The sequence below is a fragment of the Delphinapterus leucas genome, chromosome 6, assembly GCF_059928025.1.
Source record: "Delphinapterus leucas isolate spDelLeu-1000000601 "Yukka" chromosome 6, BTC_Dleu_Yukka2, whole genome shotgun sequence".
Classification (NCBI taxonomy): domain Eukaryota; kingdom Metazoa; phylum Chordata; class Mammalia; order Artiodactyla; family Monodontidae; genus Delphinapterus; species Delphinapterus leucas.
In genome coordinates this window covers 102,567,460-102,590,522 of record NC_143134.1, presented here as the reverse complement: position 1 = coordinate 102,590,522, position 23,063 = coordinate 102,567,460, and the positions used below count along the sequence as shown (strand labels likewise).

Here is a 23,063-nt window from a genome sequence, read left to right as displayed (position 1 = left end):
ACCATTGTTTTCTCTAATATTCTTTTAAGTTCACTTCCTTTTTCCTGTCCTTCTGGGACTTTGATAATGTATATAAATGTTGGATCTTTTGTTATCGTCCTAGTCCCTGCCACTGTGGATTTTTTCTTTCCTTTTTTTAAGTCTATTTTATTTCTCTTGTTCAGATTGAGTAGATTCTATTGATGTGTCTTCAGGTTCATTAATATCTGTCCTCTGTCATCTCCACTCTACTGTTCAACCCATTGTTTATTCTTGTTATTGCATATTTTAGTTTTAAACTTTCATTTAGTTATTTTTTATAACTTCTAGTTCTTTGCTGAGATATTTGTTTTTACATTCTAAGGAATTTGCAGTTGTGTTGAATCATATTTATGATGGCTGCTTTAAAATCCTGATCAATAATTCTAACATCTGATTCATCTCAGCGTTAGTATCAGCTGATTCTTTTCTCAACCAAGTAGTGATTTTCTTAGTTTTTGATGTGATGGGTGATTTTTCTTCTTTTTTCGGTACACGGGCCTCTCACTGTTGTGGCCTCTCCCGTTGCGGAGCACAGGCTCCGGACGCGCAGGCTCAGTGGCCATGGCTCACGGGCCCAGCCGCTCCGCGGCCTGTGGGATCTTCCCGGACCGGGGCACGAACCCGTGTCCCCTGCACTGGCAGGCGGACTCTCAACCACTGCGCCACCAGGGAAGCCCCAGATGTGATGGGTGATTTTTCATTGTATTCTAGATATTTTGGCTATTATATTTGGAGACTCAAGGTCCTATTTAAATCTTTTATCAGGCAGTCATCCCATTTGTGCTTAGCATTTTCAGAGACTTTGTGTTGCTATTTTGATCAACTTGGTTTATTTGGGGCTGCTTAGGATCCCACGGTCCCTGCGGTCCCTGCTGGTTCCACCTGAGGGGATGGAGGAGTTTCCCTGGGTGTGGCCTCCCAGTGTCTCTGGTGGGGGGTGGGGAGAGGAATTCTTTTGCCAGTGAGAACAAACGTACTTCCTGGCGCTTGCTGTGCTATGATCCTCTTTTCCTCACTCCTTGCCCCACATTGCAGGGAAGGAGAACACTTCCCAGGTGGGGCTTTTTTGTGTCAGGATCCCCTTTGCTGGTGCTGCTAGCTGCCTGCTATCTCTCACTGGGCGAAGGGAGTCTTAGGCCTGGTGAGTAAGGAGAGTGCTTTCCCTGGCCGCTTACTGTCAGTGGTGCTCCCGATCTATCCCTTTTGCCAGCTGCTTGCTAGCCTGGTGGTGTTGGTGGTACGCCATTGGATCTGAGGGGGGAATGAGCCTACCTGGGCTGCCTTCTGTTGCTAGCTTGGGGGTCTGGAAGGTCTGGGCTTGGCTGACCTTCTTATGTTAGGTCTGGGATTGCAAGACCATTTAGTCCTGGGGTCTCTAATCCGTTCACCTTCCTTTTCTGCATTTCAGAGTTCTCTTTGGTTGCCTCTTGTATTTTTTCCAGGGTTTGTGTTTATATCAGTACTTAGCTGGGAGAGGTACAGGGAGAAAGTTGTTTGTGCCATTCACAGACTTTTCCGTGAATGGAAGTCTCGCTCATGGACTTTTGGGGGAGGGAAACCCTTAAGACTACCCATAATAGAAAAATATGAATTTGGTCAGTGGCTTTATTTCAGCAGAAAGTACTCTATTCTGGTACATTTCTACCTCTTATAGTTCCCTATAAATGAAACCAGAACACAATCTAACTACTCCTTCTTCCTCCTCCTTCCTCCACTTCTCTAATCATGCTACCACTATAGACTTCTATGAATGGAAGTTCTTGTATCTTTGAAAGTGCAGAAAAAGAGTTAAATTAAAGCCTGGTTTCAGTTTGCCACCCTTTGTGGTGGGAAAGTGAGTCAGCAAATGCTCTATCCTTGGGCCACCACTTCTTCCTCCACCATGGCCTCTTGTCAACCTCACCAAGCTTAACTTCCCAAGACTGGGAAAATGGGCTTTTAAAGACAATTTGTCACCTCTTGAACATCAAACTCAAAAAGAGAAAGAAACCTTAAGTGTAGATGCCATCTGCCTTTATTTACTCTTCATCACCCTTCTCTTTCAGAAACAGCTGGACAGATGCAAGCTTTTACTCTAAAGAGCAGTTTATAGAAACAGATTAAAGAAAGGATTTGTTTTTAAATTTTTGAACAATAACTTGATTTAATTAACATAGTCACTAATTGTATTATAACTGAAAATGCCCCAGCCCTTGGGCAAAAATCTGAAAAATGCAGGGAAGTTGCTGATGAAGATTTTGCATGAGGGTTCAGAAAATCAAATACTCATTTCATTTCTAAGGGAAATAATAAAAAAAAAATCTAAAGGAAATTTAAAGAATTAGTAAATATAACAGCTGTAATCTGATGTGTCCCTCTCAAATTCATTTGTTGAAACCTAACCCCCAAGGTGATGGTCTTAGGAGGTGGGGTCTTTGGGAGGTGCTGAAGGTGGAGGCACTAATCCCCCATGAATGGATTAGTGCCTTTATAAAAGAGACCCCACAGACCTCCCTAGACCCTCTCACAGTGTGAGGATACAACGAGAAACTGACAGTCTGAAACCCAGAAGAGGGCTCTCCCCAAAACCTGACCATGCCGGCACCCTGATCTTGTACTTCCAGCCTTCAGAACAATGAGAAGTAAATTTGTGTTGTTTACAAGCTACCTAGTCTGTGGTATTTTGTTATAGCAGTGTGAATGGACTAGAACAATAACTGTATACATATATAAATGGAATTCTCAAATTCTAGGAAAAATCCGAAGATCTAGAAATAAGTGATATTTTCTCACTTGTTGAGTGTTAGAAATATAAACAATATAATTTTATACTAGTGATCTCAACAGGGTTGGGGAGGCATGGGGCAGTGCATGAGAACTGTAATAGTAAAAGTAGAAAAACTTGATTCTCCCTTAGATGAATTTATGTGTGAATGGAAAATGCTATAAAATGTTTTCAGGCAGGAAAGTACTTGCAGCACAGAATAAAATCACAGTTTTCCAGGACTTTGGGGGAAAACTTTATTTACTGTTTTAAGTTTTCATTTTAATACAATGAGAGTGAGAAAAATAGCCTATCAAGGATATCTGTATTCTTCTCCCTGGAACCTGTAAGTCCCCTTACACAGCAGAAGGGACTTTGTAGATGTGATGAAATTAAGGACCTTGAGGTGGGGAGATTATGTTGGATTGTAGGCTTGGGAGATGGAGGAAGGGTCCATGAGCCATGAAACACAGGTGGCCTCTGAAAGGTGGAAAAGTCAAGGAAATGGGTTCTCCCTAAAGCCTCCAGAAAGATATCCAGCCCTGCCAACTCTTTGATTTTAGCCCATCTCAGACTTCTGACCTTTAGAACTATAAGATAATAAATTTGTTGTTTTGAGCTCCTAAGTTTGTGATAATTTGTTATGGAAGCAGTAGAAGACTAATGCAAATACTTAGGTTATATTTAAGGATGTTGCTGTTCACCTCATATGCTTTTCTATATAAAAGCATTACCCCACCACTGACTTTGCCCCCCCCCCCCATTTGGCAATGTCTGGAGACATTTTTTATTTTCATGAGTAGGGTGGGTGCCATCGTCATCTAGTGGATAGAGGCCAGGGATGCTGCTAAACATTCTACAATGGAAAGACCAGCCCCTCAACAAGAAAGTGTTATCCAGTCCAAAATGTCATTAGTGCCCAGGTTGAGAAATCCTAAACTAGATTGATTTTCATAAGTATGCAGGAAGTTGAGGCCTACCGTGCAGTTTGCTCTAAATTAACTGCGTAGTCTATCTAGACCTGCACTCTCCAACAGGATGGCTGTTAGACATATGGCTATTTAAATTCATTAAAATTAAATAATTTTAAAATGAAGTTTCTCAGTCACACTTGTCATATTTCAAGTGCTCACTGGTCACGGTGCCTAGTGACTACCATACTGGATAACTGATATAGAACATTTCTATTATTGCAGAAAGTTCTGTTGGGTTGTACTGGTCTTTCAGACCCTTGCTACCTGGAGTGTTATGTATGGACAAGTAAAATCAACATTACCTAGGAGCATGTTAGCAATGCAGACTCTCAGACCCCACCCCAGATCTGTTAAACCAGAATCTGTATTTTAATAAGATCCCTAGATGATTCATGTTCACATTCAAGTTTGAAAAGTCTCAGTGACTTTCTCTTGCCTTGTTTCCTTTCTCCTTCCCTCTGGTGCTCCTTCTGTTTCCCTTTTGGCTGCACAAAACGCCTTTCTTCTCAACTTCAGTTTCTAGGCTTTTCAAGCCAGAGCTATGTCTTATTTCATCCCCTCCCCCCTCCCCCAGAGACATTTAACACACTGTCTTGCACAACATAGTTGCTTGGTGTTATTGTTTCTGGACTGAATTGTATTGAAATAACTTCTGAGCAGTCTTAGTATAGGTCCTTTTTCTTTTAACCAAAACGATGGCTATTTTCATCTTTTCCTTTATAATATGAGCATTTCCTAGAGTTTTGATTATAAAAAAAAAAAAAACCTTTTCAAATATTGTGAATGAAAGGTTCATTGTGAATTAAAATTCCTAGTGATTCCATGATGTGAAGACGAGAATGCATCATAGTATGCTGTCTCTGGGTAACAAAATGAAGCAGCACTTTTTACTATTAATATTAATTACAGACATCTCCAGAATCATCATATGTTCTATTGGAATAATTTGTATCGCATTAAAAACTAAATGCCTCATGTTTGAGTCATCTAAGAGGATTATCAGGTTTTTTTTTTTTTGTATCAATCAAAATCTGTTACTTTATGTGGTAGCTACCACTGCAAGGAATTAACTTGTTCTTTCTTTGCACCAGTGCAATGAAAACATTCATCAGATGTTTTGGAGGTAAGGTGACATAGGTTCCATGAACGGCTTGATTTTATGAGTGTTGCAGCTTGTAGCATACATAAGAATTAAGTCCTGTAGCAAAGGGACAAATTAAAAATTGTAGTTTAATTAGCCATAGACTATTCAGACTGTAAGGGATCTCTTTCATTTTGCAAATAAGGAAACTGAGACCCAGAGAAGTCAGTGTGGGGCAAAAGATGGTCCCATTGCTTGTGTTTTGTGGAAAGGGAAACATGGGAGACCTTTCTTTTAGACCTCGTGTCTTCATTTCATAAATGCAGGCGGTGAGTGAACCAGAAGATCCTCGCATGCCCCTCGCAACTTTGAAAACATTTTTAATCCAGTTCTCCTTATTTTAAAAGTAATGTTCTTTTTATAGTTTCACACTGCCTCTCTGTAGACTATTTTCATCTGGGTGGAAACCCTCACTACAGTACTGGTATTGAAGTTGGATTTAAATTCATGCTTCTTTGTGCATATTAATCTGAATTTTAAAAGTTTTAATTTCATACATAGGTGAATAAAAGTGCCAAATTATGTAAATTCTCTGTTAGAGTTCTGCAATTCCAAACTTATTAGGCAAAGCCAAACAGACTTAAAATTCCTGAAAGCACAACTAGCACTGCAAAAAAATAATTTGGTCCAGAGATTTTGGTGTGGATTGCCTAGAATTGTAAGCCAAAAAGTTGTTTTAGGACACTTTTTTTTCCCCTGAGGATAGAGCATTGCCTTTCATTGGACTCTGAGAGGGGCTGATGTCATAGAAATGATTAAGAACCACCAGTCTTTTCAACTCCTGAAATATATATATACAATCTGAGGGCTGGTGAGAACATGACTTTTGCAAGATTGCAAGTTTTATTAGTAGGATTTCTCGAAACCCCCATTTTTCTATTAAACGTTTTCCTCCTTCCTCTAAAATTTCTATGATTGTGAACTTTATGTAACTTCTATGAAATAATCCCCAAATGATGAAAATTCGACAACAGTGCTGTAGAGATGACAGTCATTGACAAGAGTAGTGTGGGTATCTGCTTAGTTAAAAAAAACTTTAAAGAGCTCATTTTAGTCAAAACCCAGTTCTTTTTCTTGCTGCTTATGCTGCCTTTCTCCCTATCTTTCTAGTTGTCTTTTTTTTTTCTTCTACCATAGGTCTTATGCTCATCAAAGAAAGTATGATGAGAATACTCTCGTTTGGAGAACACAGGTGTCTATAAGTTACGCAAGAGATAGCACTGATACAAAGGCTTCTCCCTGTATGATCTGTGTGCAATTCTGATCTGTTGGAGCTTTGTGAATATGCTAAGGGGGTTGGAGGGTGGGAAGGCAGGATGCAGGAAAAAATTTCTTCTGCCTGAATAAAACGTTGCACATCCGTATACAAGTTACCCTCAGCCCCAACTTTTAAGCCATGCTTACATTTATGATTTATTTGATAAATGTTCATGTGTAGTACACTCTTCAGAAGTCTTTAATCAAGCAACCTCACTTGTATTATATAATAATAGTTCCATCTTATTGGAACTTTCTAATCTTATACTATTCCATCTAATAAGATGGAATGGTCCTATTTTTGCTGATCCTTTGCTTTGTTTTTCTTACCAGTTTAAGTGTTGGGTTACTTTCCATGTTGTACCCTGGAGCACAATGGGGAATTTTAAAAAAATCAAATACTTAAGTGCAAACTGCAGAATAAACGGTCAGTAGTCAGACTAAGCAACTACATTTCACACTTTGAGGTGCCTTGTGTATGTTCCATATGCGGGTTGCCCCTGATAAGTTCAACTGGGCATTATAAAAGATACCTTGTAGAAATGCATTTAAAAAGTGTAATTGCACTTTATAACTTTACATCGTTAAAATCAAAAGCCACAAAAGACTGGAAGAAATAGGAGGTGTCTGAAAAATAAAGGTTTATTAAAAGGAAACCATCAGTAGTAATTTTGAAAAATTAGAGCCCTGAAAAGTATCAGCAGAGTTTAAAACCTTAAGAGGTAACAAGACTCTACAAATTGGACTTGAAGGTCTACGTCGGCGTCATAGCCCTGGATGAAATCAGGAAAGTCCATTTCTCTCTCCAGTCTAAACCGGAAGCAGATATTTTAGTGACAGCTTGGAGCAAAAAGTAGGCAGATGAATCGCCACAGCTTATATCTTCCCTAACAGGATTTTTCTCTCTGTAAGCCCGAACTGATTAAGGTCTTTTATTAAGAAATGTATATGAAGTGGGTGGGTGAATGTAACGAGAAAAGCAAGAGAAATGTCTGGGGTGGTCCAAAGCGTCCCTTCCCTTTCCTTACAAAAGCAAACATGCAACCCCTCTCGACTTCATTTGTTCTTAGGAAAATTTTTTGTTTTATCTGTTTTCTTTTCTCCTTTTGCCAAAACTAGAGTGTGGTGGAATTCTCTCAGCACTGGCCCTTTCCCAGCAGCCCAGCTGTTTCAGGAGGGTGGGGTCCAATCCTACTGAGGTGGCCGGAGGGCATCGAATGCTGACCACCCACCCTCAGTGCTTTCATGGTCTGATCCGTCCCCACTATCCCCTACTCAGCCATGTGGGCAACAGAAATGTGAGGCCTGCGTCCGCTCCCTGAAGAAGTTCCTTCCCTGCCTTATCTGTTTTTTTCGAACATCTCATCTGGCTCAGGCCCTGTCGTTAAAAACAAGACAGCCTCACCCAGCTTCACAGTTAGGAGGAAGATCTGGCCTCCGCCTTGGGCCTTGAGCGGGGGACTCAGTCCTGCCTCTCCTCGTGGAGGGGCCCACACTGTCGCGTGGCCAGGCGGCAGCATCCACCCCGGAGAAACTTGGAGCAAGCTGCCCAGAGGCCCCCCACTGGCTGGCCAGCTCTGAACAGGCTCAGAGTACAGCGTCTCCATTCCTGTGTTCCCAGGCTCTCCGAAGCCAGAAGGATTTCATTGTTTCCAGAACTCGAGAGCAGCAGAACAGGCTAAGGTGGCCCATTACTCTTTGAAATTGTTCCCCTCTGCCTGAAGCATAGGAAAATCAAGGATCACTTAAACTTTGTATTAATTTGTCTCTTACCTCAAATCCTTTTTCATATGAGGTAGGCTCTAAAAGTAAGAAATGAAAAGAAAATACTCCTTTTATTTCCAACTGAAAGAAGAAAGGGGATGACCTGGAATTTGAGAGCTCATCAAGAAATGCTTGTGGGGACTTTCAGAAGGTTCTTAAACCGAAGGAAAGCAGGCTGATGGTCCCTTTGTGGCTGAGGTGGCAGTGTACCAGAGAACACAGCCCTGCAGTTTGCTCTCTCTCTGGGCTGGAAGAACCAATAGCAGTTTGCCCCGGATATCCATATTTCTTATAGATTTATTCCTTGAGTTTTCCCTGAAGGAGAACAAAAGGGGAAAAAATGGAGGGAGCCTACTAGGTGGCCTCATGCTTTATATTCTACCTGCAGGGTGTCTCATTCTGTCCTTGCAGCAATGTTGAAAGTACATAGTATCCCCACTTGACAGATAAGGAAACTGAGGCTCAGTGACGTTGAATAACTTGTCCATTGTCACACAACTAGTAAGGGAAAGAAACAGTATGTGACCTCAGGCCTATCTCTTTTCTCCTATCATATGAATACTGACCCTTAAAATCCTCCAGTTGTGCAGCCTGGGAGGTTAAAAGAAATTTTATCTGCAAGGAGCCTCAATCCATCCTCTTCCTCACCAAGTAGCTTCTTTTTTTTTTTTTTTTTTTTTTTTTTTGCGGTATGTGGGCCTCTCACTGTTGTGGCCTCTCCCGTTGTGGAGCACAGGCTCCGGACGCGCAGGCTCAGCGGCCATGGCTCACGGGCCCAGCTGCTCCGCGGCATGTGGGATCCTCCCGGACCGGGGCACGAACCCGTGTCCCCTGCATCGGCAGGCGGACTCTCAACCACTGCGCCACTAGGGAAGCCCCCAACTAGCTTCTTGAGTGCCTGTGGGAATAATGCCTGAATATTGTCAATTGTTTCCTTAATTATTAAAGAGAAACATGCTCTTTGTAAAAAACCCAAAATTACAAAAATATTTACATTAAAATTTAAAATCCATACTGCCACCCTGCCTCCTTGTGGTAACTCCTGTCAACAATCTGGTGTGTATTCTTCTAGACTTTTTTGTAATACATGTAAGGTATATATGCATATCTATAGAAATTTTATAACAAATGGAATATTGTAACCTTACAGACTTAATACAATTTGTGTATCTTCTGACGTGGGTCAGTACAGTAGAGCAATGTCAGTCTGTGTGATGGTTGCTTACTACTCCACTTATATATAATGTCAGCGAATGTTTAGATTTACAGTTTTCCCCCAGTACAAATATTGCTTCATCAAGCATTCTGTATTCATAGTATATGCTGCTTCAAGTATTTCTGGATGGGATGCATTTCTACAGGTGGAATTGTTAGATAGAACATTTTAAATTTAGACATTGCCAAATTGCCTCCAAAAAGGTTGTCAGATGACTCTTCTGTCAACAGTATATCGGTGTGTCCATGGATTTACTACTCATGCCGTCATTAATAGGATTATAAATCTTCCCCAGTCTGTTAGCTGTACTTTTAAGATAAGAATATAATATTTAATGCAGATGAGCTTTAGTTCTGAAGCCAAAAGAGCTTTCTAGCATTTCATTCTTGGATTGAAAGACTCAACCACCCAGCCATGGACATTGCTGGACAACCATGCCCCTGCCCCCTCTCCCTGCCCACACACACAGTCTGAGCCACTAAGCTCCCTGCATGCTTCTGAGAGGGCCAGACAGATGCTTCTTACCAACAGATGGGAAAAACAAACTAAAGATGATTTGGTGCTAATTCAATCTTTCTTATCTCAGTTTCTCTCTCTCTCTCCCCGCCTCCCTCTCCCCCTCTTTTTCCCCTCCCGCCTTTATTAAAGTATAATTGACATATAACAAGCTACATATATTTAAAGTATACAGTTTAGATATAATTGATAATAATCAATTTCTGGTATAGCAATCTAAAAATCTGTATGTGGGGCTTCTCTGGTGGCGCAGTGATTGAGGGTCCGCCTGCCGATGCAGGGGACGTGGGTTCGTGCCCCGGTCCTGGAGGATCCCGCATGCCGCGGAGCGGCTGGGCCCGTGAGCCATGGCTGCTGGGCCTGCGCGTCCAGAGCCTGTGCTCCACGGCGGGAGAGGCCACAGTGGTGAGAGGCCCGCGTGCCGCAAAAAGAAATAATAATAATAAAAATTAAAAATAAAAATCTGTATGTATATGAACATATATGTGAGGGATATGTGATGCACACACACACACATACAGAGTATATACCTATTCTTAGCTTTCCCTTAACCAACTTGATTATTAACAAAAACTTTGTAAAACATAGTAATTCATGCCCATAGCCACTTTTCTCTTATTCCTTTCACAGCAAAACTGCCTAAAAGATTTGTCTGTACTTGGAGGGTCCAGTTTCTCTCCTGTTCACTCTTGAATCTACTACAATGAGGCTTACATTCTCAAGACCCACTGAACTGTCCTCAAGTGACCTCCTTATCGCTAAATCCTTTCCTTCAGTCGCTTACAGGTTTCCTCCCCTCCTCTCCCTCTTCCTAGCACTCAGTCTATCAGCGAATCATATCAGCTTTACCATCAAGCTTCTCATGTTCAGAACCACCCTTAGCTCTTGTCTGGATCACTGTGTGAACCTCTAGCTGCCCTGCTTCTTCCTCACTTGCTCTCCCATAGTCTCCAAATACTGTCCTCCTCTGAAAGATATTTTACTGATTTATTTTGTTAGTAAAGTTCTTTCACACCCTTCCTAGAACCTAAGCTCCATGAGGGGAGATAGTTTTTCCTGTTTGGTTCACTGTGGCATCCCCAGTACCTAGAATAGTACCTGACATACAGTATACACTCATATATTTAGATGAATTTTTTAAAAAGGGTTAGTCGACTATAGCCTTAAGACCAGGTCATTCAGCTCTGACAGTTACCAAGAATCAATTGTTTTTGCTCCTAAAGTGCCAGGTTATTCTAACAATAATGTAACTAGGTAAATATCACGTTATCTAATAAAAATGAGGGCAATGAGAAAACGTTTCTGAGAAAGCTAAGGGGAAGGCTTTGTTAATATTCAATGAAGACAAGTTGCAAAAAGAAACTGCTTTAAGTTTGCTGGGGAGAACAACTGTCAGTGTGGGGAAAACCATAAAAAATCAGCAAGGTTTTTGTACTCAAATTGCTTTCCAAGAATTTTAAGTTCTGACTCCACTTTTAAGAAGCCAATTTGAAGGGAGTTAGTATGTGATGCTTTATTGGTGTGGCTTTGCTTGGAAGGTGATGCAGAACTCCAGTTAACAGACCCATATTCAAATATAAAGCCTTGGTTCTAGGTTAAAGGATTGGCACATGAATACAAATCGGTATTTTAAATTCAAATAAAATATTGAAGGTATCATTTTTATAATTTTGTATTCTAAACATTTTTAAAATTAATTGACTGTTAGCCTCAACTGAAGCTTATTATAGGGTATCTGTGTTTGTATGTGCACACATTTTTTTTGTCTCTGTTGTTAAAGCATAATTGATACCATTTTATGTGTATGTTTTAACACCTTGTTCTTCTTACTTAGCAGTGTATCTTGGAGATCATTTGGTAAGGATAGAATTTCTTGAGAACTTTAGAAAGTTGAATAGAATCCCACTTTATGAATCAACTTAATTTATTTTACTTCTCTACTTGTGGTTGCCTAGATTATTTCCAATTTTTAAAAATAAACAATGCTGCAAAGAATTCCTGGCACATACATAATTTTATTATGTGTAAATATATAGGATAAATTCTGAGAAGTGATCTTGATGCAGTTTATTTTGATGGCTTTAGAACTGATTGATTTTTATTCAGGATTTATGTGTTAGAACTTGCTTTGTGATATTTTGTCTTAGTTTTGAGCAACCGATATTTCACTCTGAACGTGTAGTTAAACTGATTGAAATTCACGTACAAAAATATGTTTGTGATTTGAATTTGGAAGTCTTTAGCCTAAATACCCACTTCCCAATTGAATAATCATTTTTATCACTTAAAAAGAACTTTTTAATACAAGTTTCTGATAACAAGAGATATCTTAGGCACACAGCTATCTTACTGTAGAACAGACTATGCCTCCCTCCTACTCTGCCAAGAGTCTGTACTTCATAAGCATCAATTCAGAGCATTTAGCAACTGTAAGAGACATAGCCAGTCTCCAAATGCACTATCATATTTACAGTTTCTGCTCTTCTTCTTTCTGTGTCTTTCAGCCATTAAGTATATATATATATATATATATATATAACCATATATATATATATATATATACACATAAACACATACATATTTTTTAAATAAACATTTTTAGATTGCAAGGATATTTCTGAATATGCTTTTGGATTAAATTTTAATTTTTCCCCTCATTTTGTTAGTAAAATAATGAATTATAAATTAAATTTCCATTATGTTTTTTCGTCCTCGAATTTTGTCTTCTGGGTAACACATATCTTGTCGATCCATGAACTACTACAGCCAGTAGTTCATGAACTGCAAAGAATAAAATCCACAGGATTCTGTCATCAGCTATCTTCTGTGCGTATTTTCAGCCAGATTTCAGTAGTCGTTTAGACTTGTACCATTTTGGGAGAATCCTAATTCATAGCTGAAAAATTAAATATGTTGTAAAACCAATTACAAATTCCCTGTTTATGTTGAACTTTTTCTAAGGAAAGATTCTGGGCAGGGGGAGTTTCATTTATCCTTTAAGGGATAAGTATTATTCAAATCACTTTGGTAACAGCTAGACCACAGTCATGCAATAAGTTTAGTATCATTTTCTCAGTTAGACGGTGTTGAACTGTGGCTGACAACACTGATTTTCTGTGAGATTTAAGATTGATCATTTTTAAAATAAGGGAGGGAAATCTGGGTTTGAAAAATTTTGTAATCACTATGTTTAGGAGGCAAAACAGATTTAATTGTTCTGAGAATGGTGAATTATCTCCTGTGTGAAGAATATGCAAGTGACATTATCCCTTTTTCGTTGGGTCTCGTATGAAAGAAAATAAATCTCATTGTCTTTTTTTTTTTTTGTCTTTTTTAAGACACTAAGACGCAGTGACTGTTTTGAATGTGTATGGGTATGTAACACACGTACATATTTGTTATATATACATTTATATAGTATATGTATGTGTATATATGTATGTATGCATATATATAAATTATATATTATTTTTAAGTTTAAAATATATCTGTTACTTAAAAATGATAAGGGCTTATAAGAAAAACCTTTGTTAGGCATTTAGAGTAGCATTGTTCTTTAGATATTAGTGGGTAATAATGCTCTGGTGAGCCAGTCTTATTCTAGTTAGTTCACTCCAAGACAGAGCTGGGTGGAAATCCGAAAACATGTTTAGGGGGGCAGAGGAGAGGCGGGGACCCATCTTAACATGGTTTAACACACATTGATTTCATAGGGAGGACTGAGATCCTCATTGTAGAAGCAAGAAGAGCGAGGCCAAGGAGAGGTTAACTCGGACACAGCAGCGGTGTAGGATGGATTTACCTTGACTCGTTTTAGATCTGTGAGATGTCTGATTTTTTTGTCAAAACACAAATTTGCCAACCAGACTGGAAGTGCTTTCTGTTTTTTCCATCAAAAACCTTGGACTCCCTCCCTTGAGGTCTTCTCTGTCAGACATTTTTTTCTTTTTAACTTTGGTTCTTATGTTCCAAATATAAGCAAAGTTCAACGAGTTAGGAAAAAGTCCCTCTAGAAAAAAGCCTCTAATTGTGAGACCAGATGGTAAGCATTATTCAGCCGATGGGGGTGTGTAGATTTCAGGGAAGGTGTGGTAATCTGATCTTGCTCTGCAGCTGTGACCCCTTCTTCCAAAACAGCCTCCTTCCTCACTGCTTTTTGCGTCCACATTCCAGCATCTCTCCTTCCATCATCGTGGGCACCGGGGCTCTCACAGACTGGTTTGACAGATGTAGAAGAAAGGACTGAAGCTCGCTCGAGGAAGAGCGACTTCTGCTATTTATTCCAAACAACAGATATATTTTGATTATTCTCCTCCCCATGTTACTTGCAATATTGGCAAATCATGCCAAATGTAACCACTCTTGTTCAGCCCACTGAGAAACAGTCTTAAAGGACTCAAATCGCCATGAGCCCATCAGGGTGTCTTTAAGGCCTCTCCATCTGAAGTCATGCAGGTACCTCAGGCTGAAGATAAATAAAACCTAGGGCACCATCTGTGTTCTCTTCACCTACCCTGAGAAAACACCAACTGATACTTTCTCCTGTATTTCTTCCTTCAGTGGAAGGTAGCACCATCCTTCTGTCACCCAAATGGAACATCTAGGAATCATTCTAGACTCATATCTTTCTCATCCATTCCATGCAGTCCATCTTCTAAATACTTTTCCAATCCTTTCATACCTCTCTTCTCCCATTGCCACTGCTTGTGTTCAGGCTCTTCTTTCACCTCTGGAATTTGGAAATATCTGATGGTTTTGCCTTTATTTTTATCCACATCATTTTCTTCTTCCCTTCTCTTACAGTGTTGTATATTAAATGAGACTCTGGCCAATGAGGCCAATGAAGTTAAAATCTCATGGGAGGAAGGATAGATGAAGGTCATTATTTCTTATATGTTCTGCAGGCCATTGTAGTATGTGGCTGGGGCTGAGAATAAATGCTAGACTGGAAAATTTTCAAATATCTTTGCCAGGCTATGTACAAGGTCTTCACGGTCTTGAACATCTTATCTTCTGCTACTTCTGCTTCTGACTTTACAATAAGCAACCACAAACTACTTGTGCTTCCTCTTTCTTTCATGCTATTGCATACCATCCTTGGTTTTATGCCTTGATCTGTGGGGATTCGTCCATCAGAAATGTTCCAGAAATATACAAACTACCTAAAGGACTGTCCCTACTGAGTACCACATTATCTTATTCATCATCTTGGTAGGTACTGAGCTGACCCATGAGAAACTCCAAAATGATTTGGGGCTTCCATGCTTCTCTGTGTTCCTCTCTTTTCCTTCTTGTTATTCTTGTCACATCCAACTGCAAGTCCTAGGAATCTCTTAGCATTAGGATGGTGTCATCTCAGAACTTTTTGAAATGCCAGGTCTTCATGGTCCAAAACATGCTTCCACATTTTGCCCTGGAAGAAATCTGCCCTGGAACTGCTACACCAGCCTACACACATTATGCTTCCCATGATGGCAATAGGTAGTGTAGTCAGGTAGATGTGCAGTGTGTAGAGGGCTTTTACATGTCATATCTATCTCAATTTGATCCTCGCCACACCCTATGGAGTAGGCAGAGAGCTATTATTTCTCCACTTTACAGATGTGGAGATGGAGGTTCTTTTCATTCTTATCAACCTGCCTTATAGGTGTGCACTTGAGTCTCTACAGATTATATGTTGGTAATCTGTCCACAGGTTACAGATCAAGGGTCCCCAATGCACATCTCAAGTTCTATGACCCAACTGGATTATGGCTGGCTCCTTTTTACTAAAGGGGCTTGGTTGTAGTTTTTGTTTTTAGAAACTTGGTGGTAAATCCGTGATTTGAGCAAAGTTGATCTCATAATGTTCAATCACGATTGTTTAGAAGCCTAATCACCTTGGAATTTTCCACGGCCCATTTTCCACTGAGGTAGTCCACCTTCAGCTTTTGGTCAGTTTGATCCTCGGCACCTCTGTGAAAGAGAGGGGAAGGGAGAAGGAAAAGCTCTGTATGATTGATTTTAGATGTTGATTTTTGAGGCCTGTACTATGAGTCTCTTAAATTACTCAATCAGGTCTCGAAGATCCAAACACAGAGTGTTGGGACCGTGTGGTTGGGCCTAATTATAGTACTACTAAAAACATTTCCTTTTAATGAAGAAGAAGGGAGGGGAGTTCCTCAGTGAAGCACCCATGTGTATTAGCTCCTGGTCAGGCTATGGTGTCCCCACTTCCTGTCTCTAATCTAGGCTCCTTGCAAGGTTGATAAGGCCCATTGGGCTAGTTCCTGAGACCATCATGGGTTTTATCGCAAAAATCTTGCTCTTTTTGAATTTAAAAATTAGAAGAAGTTATAAACAACAAATGACTGTATTTGAATTCTGCCACTTTTGAACAAAGTCAGACAGCTTGAGCAAATCCATGAGAATAAGGGTCTTCCCTTCTGCTGCCTGGAAGGAGAAGAAGATCGTGTTATTTAAAATAAATCTATTGAGATGCATGTTGCTGGTATCTAATCAAGCTCTGAATTTGAGCTCAACTAGAGCTTTGATAAAAGAAAGGGGAAAGGAGACTTGAAAGAATGCTCTCCCATTCATGAAGGGCCTGCATGTTTTTAGTTTCCAAGTAAATGGAATAATGGGACCATGTATTTTCCATCCAAGCATTTTCCATCCTGAGAATAATTCCCTTCCCAGCTTCTCAATGAATAATGCATTATTTCTGAAACTCAAGAGGCATTCCTTTGATTTTCCTTTATGTTTAGCTTTCTGAGTGATTTTCAAGCAAGGAAATTCAAGGACTTGGAATGAATGCTTTATTAACATTTTTACTTGAAGTTCAAATAGCTCCTTGGCTATTATCTCCTGATTTTTGAAATATTTTTTTTTCTCCCTAAGCAAAGTCTAAGGTATTGTATTTATTAGAAAATGAAGCACCTTGGCCAGTCTTCAAAGCGAACAGCAGTTTAAAACCAATACACATTCGTGTTTAGAACAAAGAGCTTTATGGGGATACTCTGCTCCTTGCTTTATTTTCATTTCCCTGCTGAAAAGTTTCAAAAAAAGAAAGCTCACATTCAAAACTGGGCTGTTTGGAGACTAAATCTCGTTTGTTTACATTTTGTGAAACTCATTCCTTGAGGCTAGTCCAATTCACGACCCCAATCCAAGCCCGCCTTCACCTAGGCCAGTGCCATTTAAATCAAAAGCTTCAAATGCACTTCTGGGATCATCCCTACTCCCTGTCTGCTCATTGTGTAGCCTAATTACACATAAGGGGCCCATCAAGTAAGATGTAATGGGACATGATGGCGCCCACCAGTTCACGTTCTCTTAGCCAAGGATCCCCAGCTCATTCCTGGGGTAATACGGTGGTAGATTTTAATGCTGTTTCACAACCTCCATTTCCCCTGGGAGCCAAGTGAGTGGTTTCAGGAGCTAAATAAGTTGGAACTAAGAACATAATTTGCATTTCCATCCCTTTACAGTTACAGTAAAATATTCATGATTTAGAAGAGTTGGGGAAGCAAGAGAATTTAAATAGGAAACATCTAGAGCATAAAATTTTGGTTTAAAAGATTTAATTTTATTAATTTAAGAAGTGGGAATATAACATAGTGTTTTCTGGAGCATGGACTCTGGAGCCAGCCTTTAAAAGCAGAAACTCTGGGGTTTGCCTCGGGTCTGCCACTTTCCAGGACCGTGGCGTTGAGCAAGTTATTTTACTTTTCTGTTTCTCAGTTTCTTCCTCTGGGTGATGAGATAATAGTTTCTATCTCCTACAGTTGTGGTACAGATTAAGTGAGTTAATGTTTGTAAAGCATATAGAAAAGTACCATTTAAGTGATAGTTGACTTAAAATAAAAGTAAATGTGCATCTTACTGTTGGAAATTGCTATTTCCAAACAGGCCCGTGCCGCTGAGCAGATAATAACAATATTATTGCTACTGCTGTTTCTGGTAAGATTTACTGGGTGATTATTTTCTGGGCACTCATTTACTCCTGCCACGCCCCAAATGAGGCAAATGGAATCATTTCTGTTTCTCAGATGAGAAAACTGAGGTAAAAAACTAATTTGCCAACACAAGGACCTATGGCGTAGCATAGGGTATTGTGTTCAGGATCTCGTAATAACCTATAATGGAAAAGGATCTGAAAAAGAGTACATATATATGTGTATCTACACACACACACACACACATATACACAAAACTGGATCACTGTGCTGTAAACCTGAAACTAACACAACGTTGTAAATCAACTCTACGTCAATTAAAAAAGGAAAGCAATTTGCCTAAGTTCGCCCAGTTTGTTAAATAGCAGAGCAAGGATTTGAGCCCAAACCTAATCCAGAAACTGTGCCTCAACTAAACGTTAAAGGGTGTTTGTCACAGTGCTTTTGCCTGAAAACAGTCTTACACTATTAAAAACTGTATTTTGGGGCTTCCCTGGTGGCACAGTGGTTGAGAGTCCGCCTGCCGATGCAGGGGACACGGGTTCGTGCCCCGGTCCGGGAAGATCCCACATGCCGCGGAGCGGCTGGGCCCGTGAGCCATGGCCGCTGAGCCTGCGCGTCCGGAGCCTGTGCTCCGCAACGGGAGAGGCCACAACAGTGAGAGGCCCGCGTACCGCAAAAAACAAACAAACAAACAAAAACTGTATTTTTATAAGCATCAAAGTGTGTATCCTGACTGCAGGATGTCTCGATTTCATACCGTAATTGCTTAGCAAACTCTGTTTTGCTCAAAATAATCATCGTCAGTGTCTCAGAAATACCCAATTTTAGTAAGGTCTGAATTAATGAGATTTTATTCAATTGCTCATTTTATCGTCAAAACCTTTTCTGATTATTTCAGAAAATGAACATTTTATTGCCAATGATGATCCGGTGGCTTTGAAGCTCAGTATTTTTACCTTGAACTGAAATCGTGTCACCCCATGGTTGCTCGCCTCATCATTCTATTTTTCTGTTCTCTCTTTTTTTCAACCTCCCGATCCCGCTCCCCGTCCTCGCAGGTGCCTTTATCATCTGCTGGACTCCTGGACTGGTCTTGTTACTTCTTGACGTGTGCTGCCCACAGTGTGACGTTCTGGCCTATGAGAAGTTTTTCCTTCTGCTTGCCGAGTTCAACTCTGCCATGAACCCCATCATCTACTCCTACCGCGACAAGGAGATGAGCGCCACCTTCAGGCAGATCCTCTGCTGCCAGCGCAGTGAGAACACCAGCGGCCCCACGGAAGGCTCCGACCGCTCAGCGTCCTCCGTCAACCACACCATTCTGGCTGGAGTTCACAGCAACGACCACTCCGTGGTTTAGAAAGGAAACTAACTAAGATGAGACGCGGCCATCATCTGCTGAGGGATGATCATCCTCCCCCGTCCCAAAGGCACGGGCAGGGTGAGGTGTGAGAGAGAGGAAAAACACACTCGTGTGCTTAAACACTAACCCATGGCAGTATTTGTTCCTAGACCCACCAAGACTTGATGTATATTGAAAAATTAGCTTATGGGACATCCCTCATCCTACTCCCCGTTCCTTTTGAAAGTAGAAAGTGGAGACCTTGCAATAGAATTCATAAACAGACTCTGGAGTGTCCATTTACACTACACTAACTAGTCTTCAAAAGATTTTGTGTGGTTTGGTGCAAGTCAGAATCAATTCTGACTAATTGAATCCACAACTTCATTTACATACAGGCTTCCCTGTTTTTCTTTTTAAAGGATACATTTCATTTAATAAACATGTTTATGCCTATCAGCATGCTTGTGATGGATAAGACTATAGACTGTTTTTAAACGATCATAACTCCATTTTTTTCCTTATGTAGGAAAACTGTAAATTAGAATTACTTTTCTAGAAAGCATGCATGTAATGTATGTATGCAGTATGCTGTACTTAAAAAGATAAAAGGGTATTAATTTTAAATCTTCTAGGAAATAGAAAAACCTAGATGTCAAAGCCAGTATTTGTTTAGGTTATGAAACAAACAATGATCTAATCACAATATTACCTTTTTTATTAAAGTGTTGTAACATGTATAAAACAAACAGGGAATGTAAGTTTATTATCAGAAGAATATGTTGTACTCTATAAAAGTTATAGAGATGAGCACAGTGGTATTGTTCCCACATATTTATAATATCCAAGTACATTCTAATTATTAGTTCATCAGAGAAATTTTTTAATGACCTGTGTTTTTCTGTATTATAATACATAGTCATTGTAGAAAACTTGAAAAATACAGAAATGTATAAAACATTCAGAAAAAATACTGATAATATCACAACCCAGAAGTAACCACCATTAACAGCTTTTCCCCTGTGTATGCCTATATGTATATTATATACCTTTTTATATAATTGGGATCATACTGTAAACAGTTTTATAACCAGTTTGTTTTTTCCACTGCATAATTGCCACATTTTCCTATGGCATTAAAAATTTTACAAAAACATAATTTTAATGGCTATATAATATTCCATTTAATGGATGCAACTCAGTTTATTTAACCATTCCTGTATTGTTGACTACTTAGGTTATGTCTAATTTTCACTATTATAAATAATGTTGCAAAAATTTTATGTACATAAAACTTTGTCTATGTAATTGATTATTTACTTAGGACGCATTCCCATGAAGGATTTTTTTTTTTAATGTGAAATGTCTTTTTATGCTCTTACCTTTTATAAAAGGGGATTTCCTGCTTTTGCCCTATGTAGGTGGCAATTGTGAGGAAAGGCAGTTAAATTACCTTTTTACAAAGGAAATGCAGTGGTTACTTTAGTTGAGAGTGACTTTTTTATATAACAAGATGGACTAGAAACAGTCAACTGCCACAAATAGCCAGGATACCCTACTTAATATGTCTAGCAATTCCAAATTTCATTTGAACAATGGATGATCCAACTCTCGGTAGCCACAACTCTAGTGTAGAATTGAAGACAATGCAGAGAAATCAAACATGCCGAGTGAATAAAGGATCATCTTCATATTAAATAGCTTCTGTAGCAAATGGGTTGAGCGTGTTGGTATGTGACTGGATACTGTGTATTCTCTAAGGTCGCCCCCACAGATGCCGCCATATTAGGTGATACCTGTTCAACTGTCCGGGTAAACTAATTATTGCACCAGTTTGTCGTAATAAGTAACCAGTAAAGTCACAGTCACAAAGCAGGTGTGGGAAAGTCAGGAGTATGTTTGAGAGAGAGATGTCCAGAAGAAGAATGGTTATTTAGGAAGGAGGAGGTCAGTGCATGGTCACCATCTGAGCAGAGGGCAGACTCAACAAGTGCCCAAACTGGAAAGAATATGGGGAACCGGTTAGCAGAAAGGTGTTTGCACAGACTTTACACAAAATACAGAGCATTTTATAGTGGAAGGGAACCAAATGAACTTGGACTTTTACTCACGTGCATTTATTCTGAAGGAGATGTGGACTGTTTGAAATTTAAAAACATACTAATTGGACTTTAATAAATCATTCTCAATCAGTGTTTGCTAATGTGTGGTTCTGGTCAGTGCTGTTTCTTTTGTTGGAGAGTCATCCTTGCACTGCATGGTGCCTGCATTCTTTGACCTCTTTTCTGTTCCTGCCACAAGGGCTTCTGAACTCACAGGTGAAGCCACCATATGCTTCCCCAGCTCAGAACTGCTTTTTTTTCAACCTGAGTCATAAGTCTTTCCAGTGTACAAGAGGTGGTGGTTTGTGTTGCATGAAAGGAGAGGTAACATCTTAGGACAATACTTCACTTGTCAGCAGTATAACTATTAGAGTGAGTTTCTTTTGGAAAAACTGATTTTATAAAAACTTTACAATGACTTTATAGAAAACTCTCACTAGGAGTTTATAAAGTTACAGTGGTCTTTATGTTTTTAGATTTAATGACTAACAGGATAAAAGTGGTAGGTATCTTCCAGTTATATGCTAATTGTATTTTCGATATATTGCTAAGACGGGAAAAATAACAATGGTTATTCAAATGAATGTCTCAATGAGTATTTGGAATAGAATACTGAACCTTTAAATTTAGGTGGTTGTAAGATTGTTAGAAATCAAATGTCTCAGGAGTCTTCTTCACAAATTAACCATGTTTTTTTTTTTTTTTTTTTTTTTAGTGAAACCGTAATTTCCTAGACTCAAAACCTCAGCTAACGTTATACAATTAGTGAGTCTTATCAGTTTTCCCATCCTCTTTCCCAGTTAGCTGTTGCTTTAGGTTCCATTGTTCGTCATCTTTCTCATTTATTCCATTAGTCTCTCAGCTTCTGAAATGGAATTTTGATACTGTTTCCAGCCCTTCTTCTTAAACCCAGAGTGTGACTTGTGCTAGATAAAAACCGTAGAAATGCTCCTCGATCAGGTCCCTTCATTATACCAAGGTAAGCAGAACATTTTTATATTAAGACCGTTTGAAACAAATTGCTTATTTTTTAACACCGAGTTTACCTGATCCCAAACCCTAGGAAGGCTTGGGGTCAGTTTGTGTGTTGGGATGGACTTGGATTCAGGCACCATCTGACAGAAGAAATGTGTGTAACGAGGAGCCAGAATGGCTCATCAGTCTTCCAAAGCAGGGACCATTCAGTCCGTAACATTCATCTGTACTTTGTATAGTCTGCATATAAAATTCTCTAATTCTTACAGTGATAATGCTCATATTCACAGATTACTTACTGCTCATCTGTTTAGTGATATGGCAGATAAAGACCCATTTACAAATCTAAAGCAGAGGTTGGCAAACTAAGACCCACTGGCCAAATGTACCTGTTTTTATGTGACCTATGAGCTAAAGATGGGTTTTACATTTTAGTGATTGGGGAAAAAAGAGTATTTTGTGAAACATGAAAATTATATGAAATTCAAATTTCAGTGTCGATAAATTAAAGTTTTATTGGAACACAGTCACGCTCACCAGGGCTATGTGTTGTTTATGGCTGTTTTTGTACTGCAACAGCAGTATCGAATACTTGCAGCGGAGACTGTCGCTCAAAGTCTAAAATATTTATTCTCTGACCCTTTACAGAAAAAGTGTGCCAACCCCTGATTTAGAGAATTGCATTTTCAGTCATTGCTATCCTCATTTAACTGTATGTTCATTGGAAGAGTTAGCAGAAATTGGGCACACCACGATCTCTTGAGCTCTAGACTGCAGAGAAAATTGTCAGTTGCATTCTTTATAATAAACAATTTTTATTTTGAAACAATCTCAAACTCACAGAAGAGTTTGCTGAATTTATGGAACATTTTCCCTGCGCCATTTGTAAGTTGCCAGTGTGATGCCCCATCATCCTTGAATACTGTGTAATTCCTACAGACAAGGACATTCTCTTTCATAACTTCAGTACAACCATCAAAATCAGGAAATTAACACTGAGACATAAACTACCACTTAATTCACAGACTGCATTCAAGTTTAACTAGTCTTTCCAATAATGTTCCCTGTAGCA

General features: G+C 39.4%; 1 protein-coding gene across 1 annotated transcript in view; it reads left to right on the top strand.

Moving 5' to 3' along the window:
* LPAR1 (lysophosphatidic acid receptor 1) overlaps positions 1-21,745 on the top strand; it is a 157,915-nt gene extending 136,170 nt beyond the window's left edge. The window contains exon 4 of the mRNA XM_089913578.1: positions 18,631-21,745. Within this exon, the coding sequence (XP_089769704.1) occupies positions 18,631-18,932 (302 nt within the window). The 3' untranslated portion in view covers positions 18,933-21,745. The remainder of the gene's footprint in view (positions 1-18,630) is intronic.
* Positions 21,746-23,063: the final 1,318 nt, after the last annotated feature.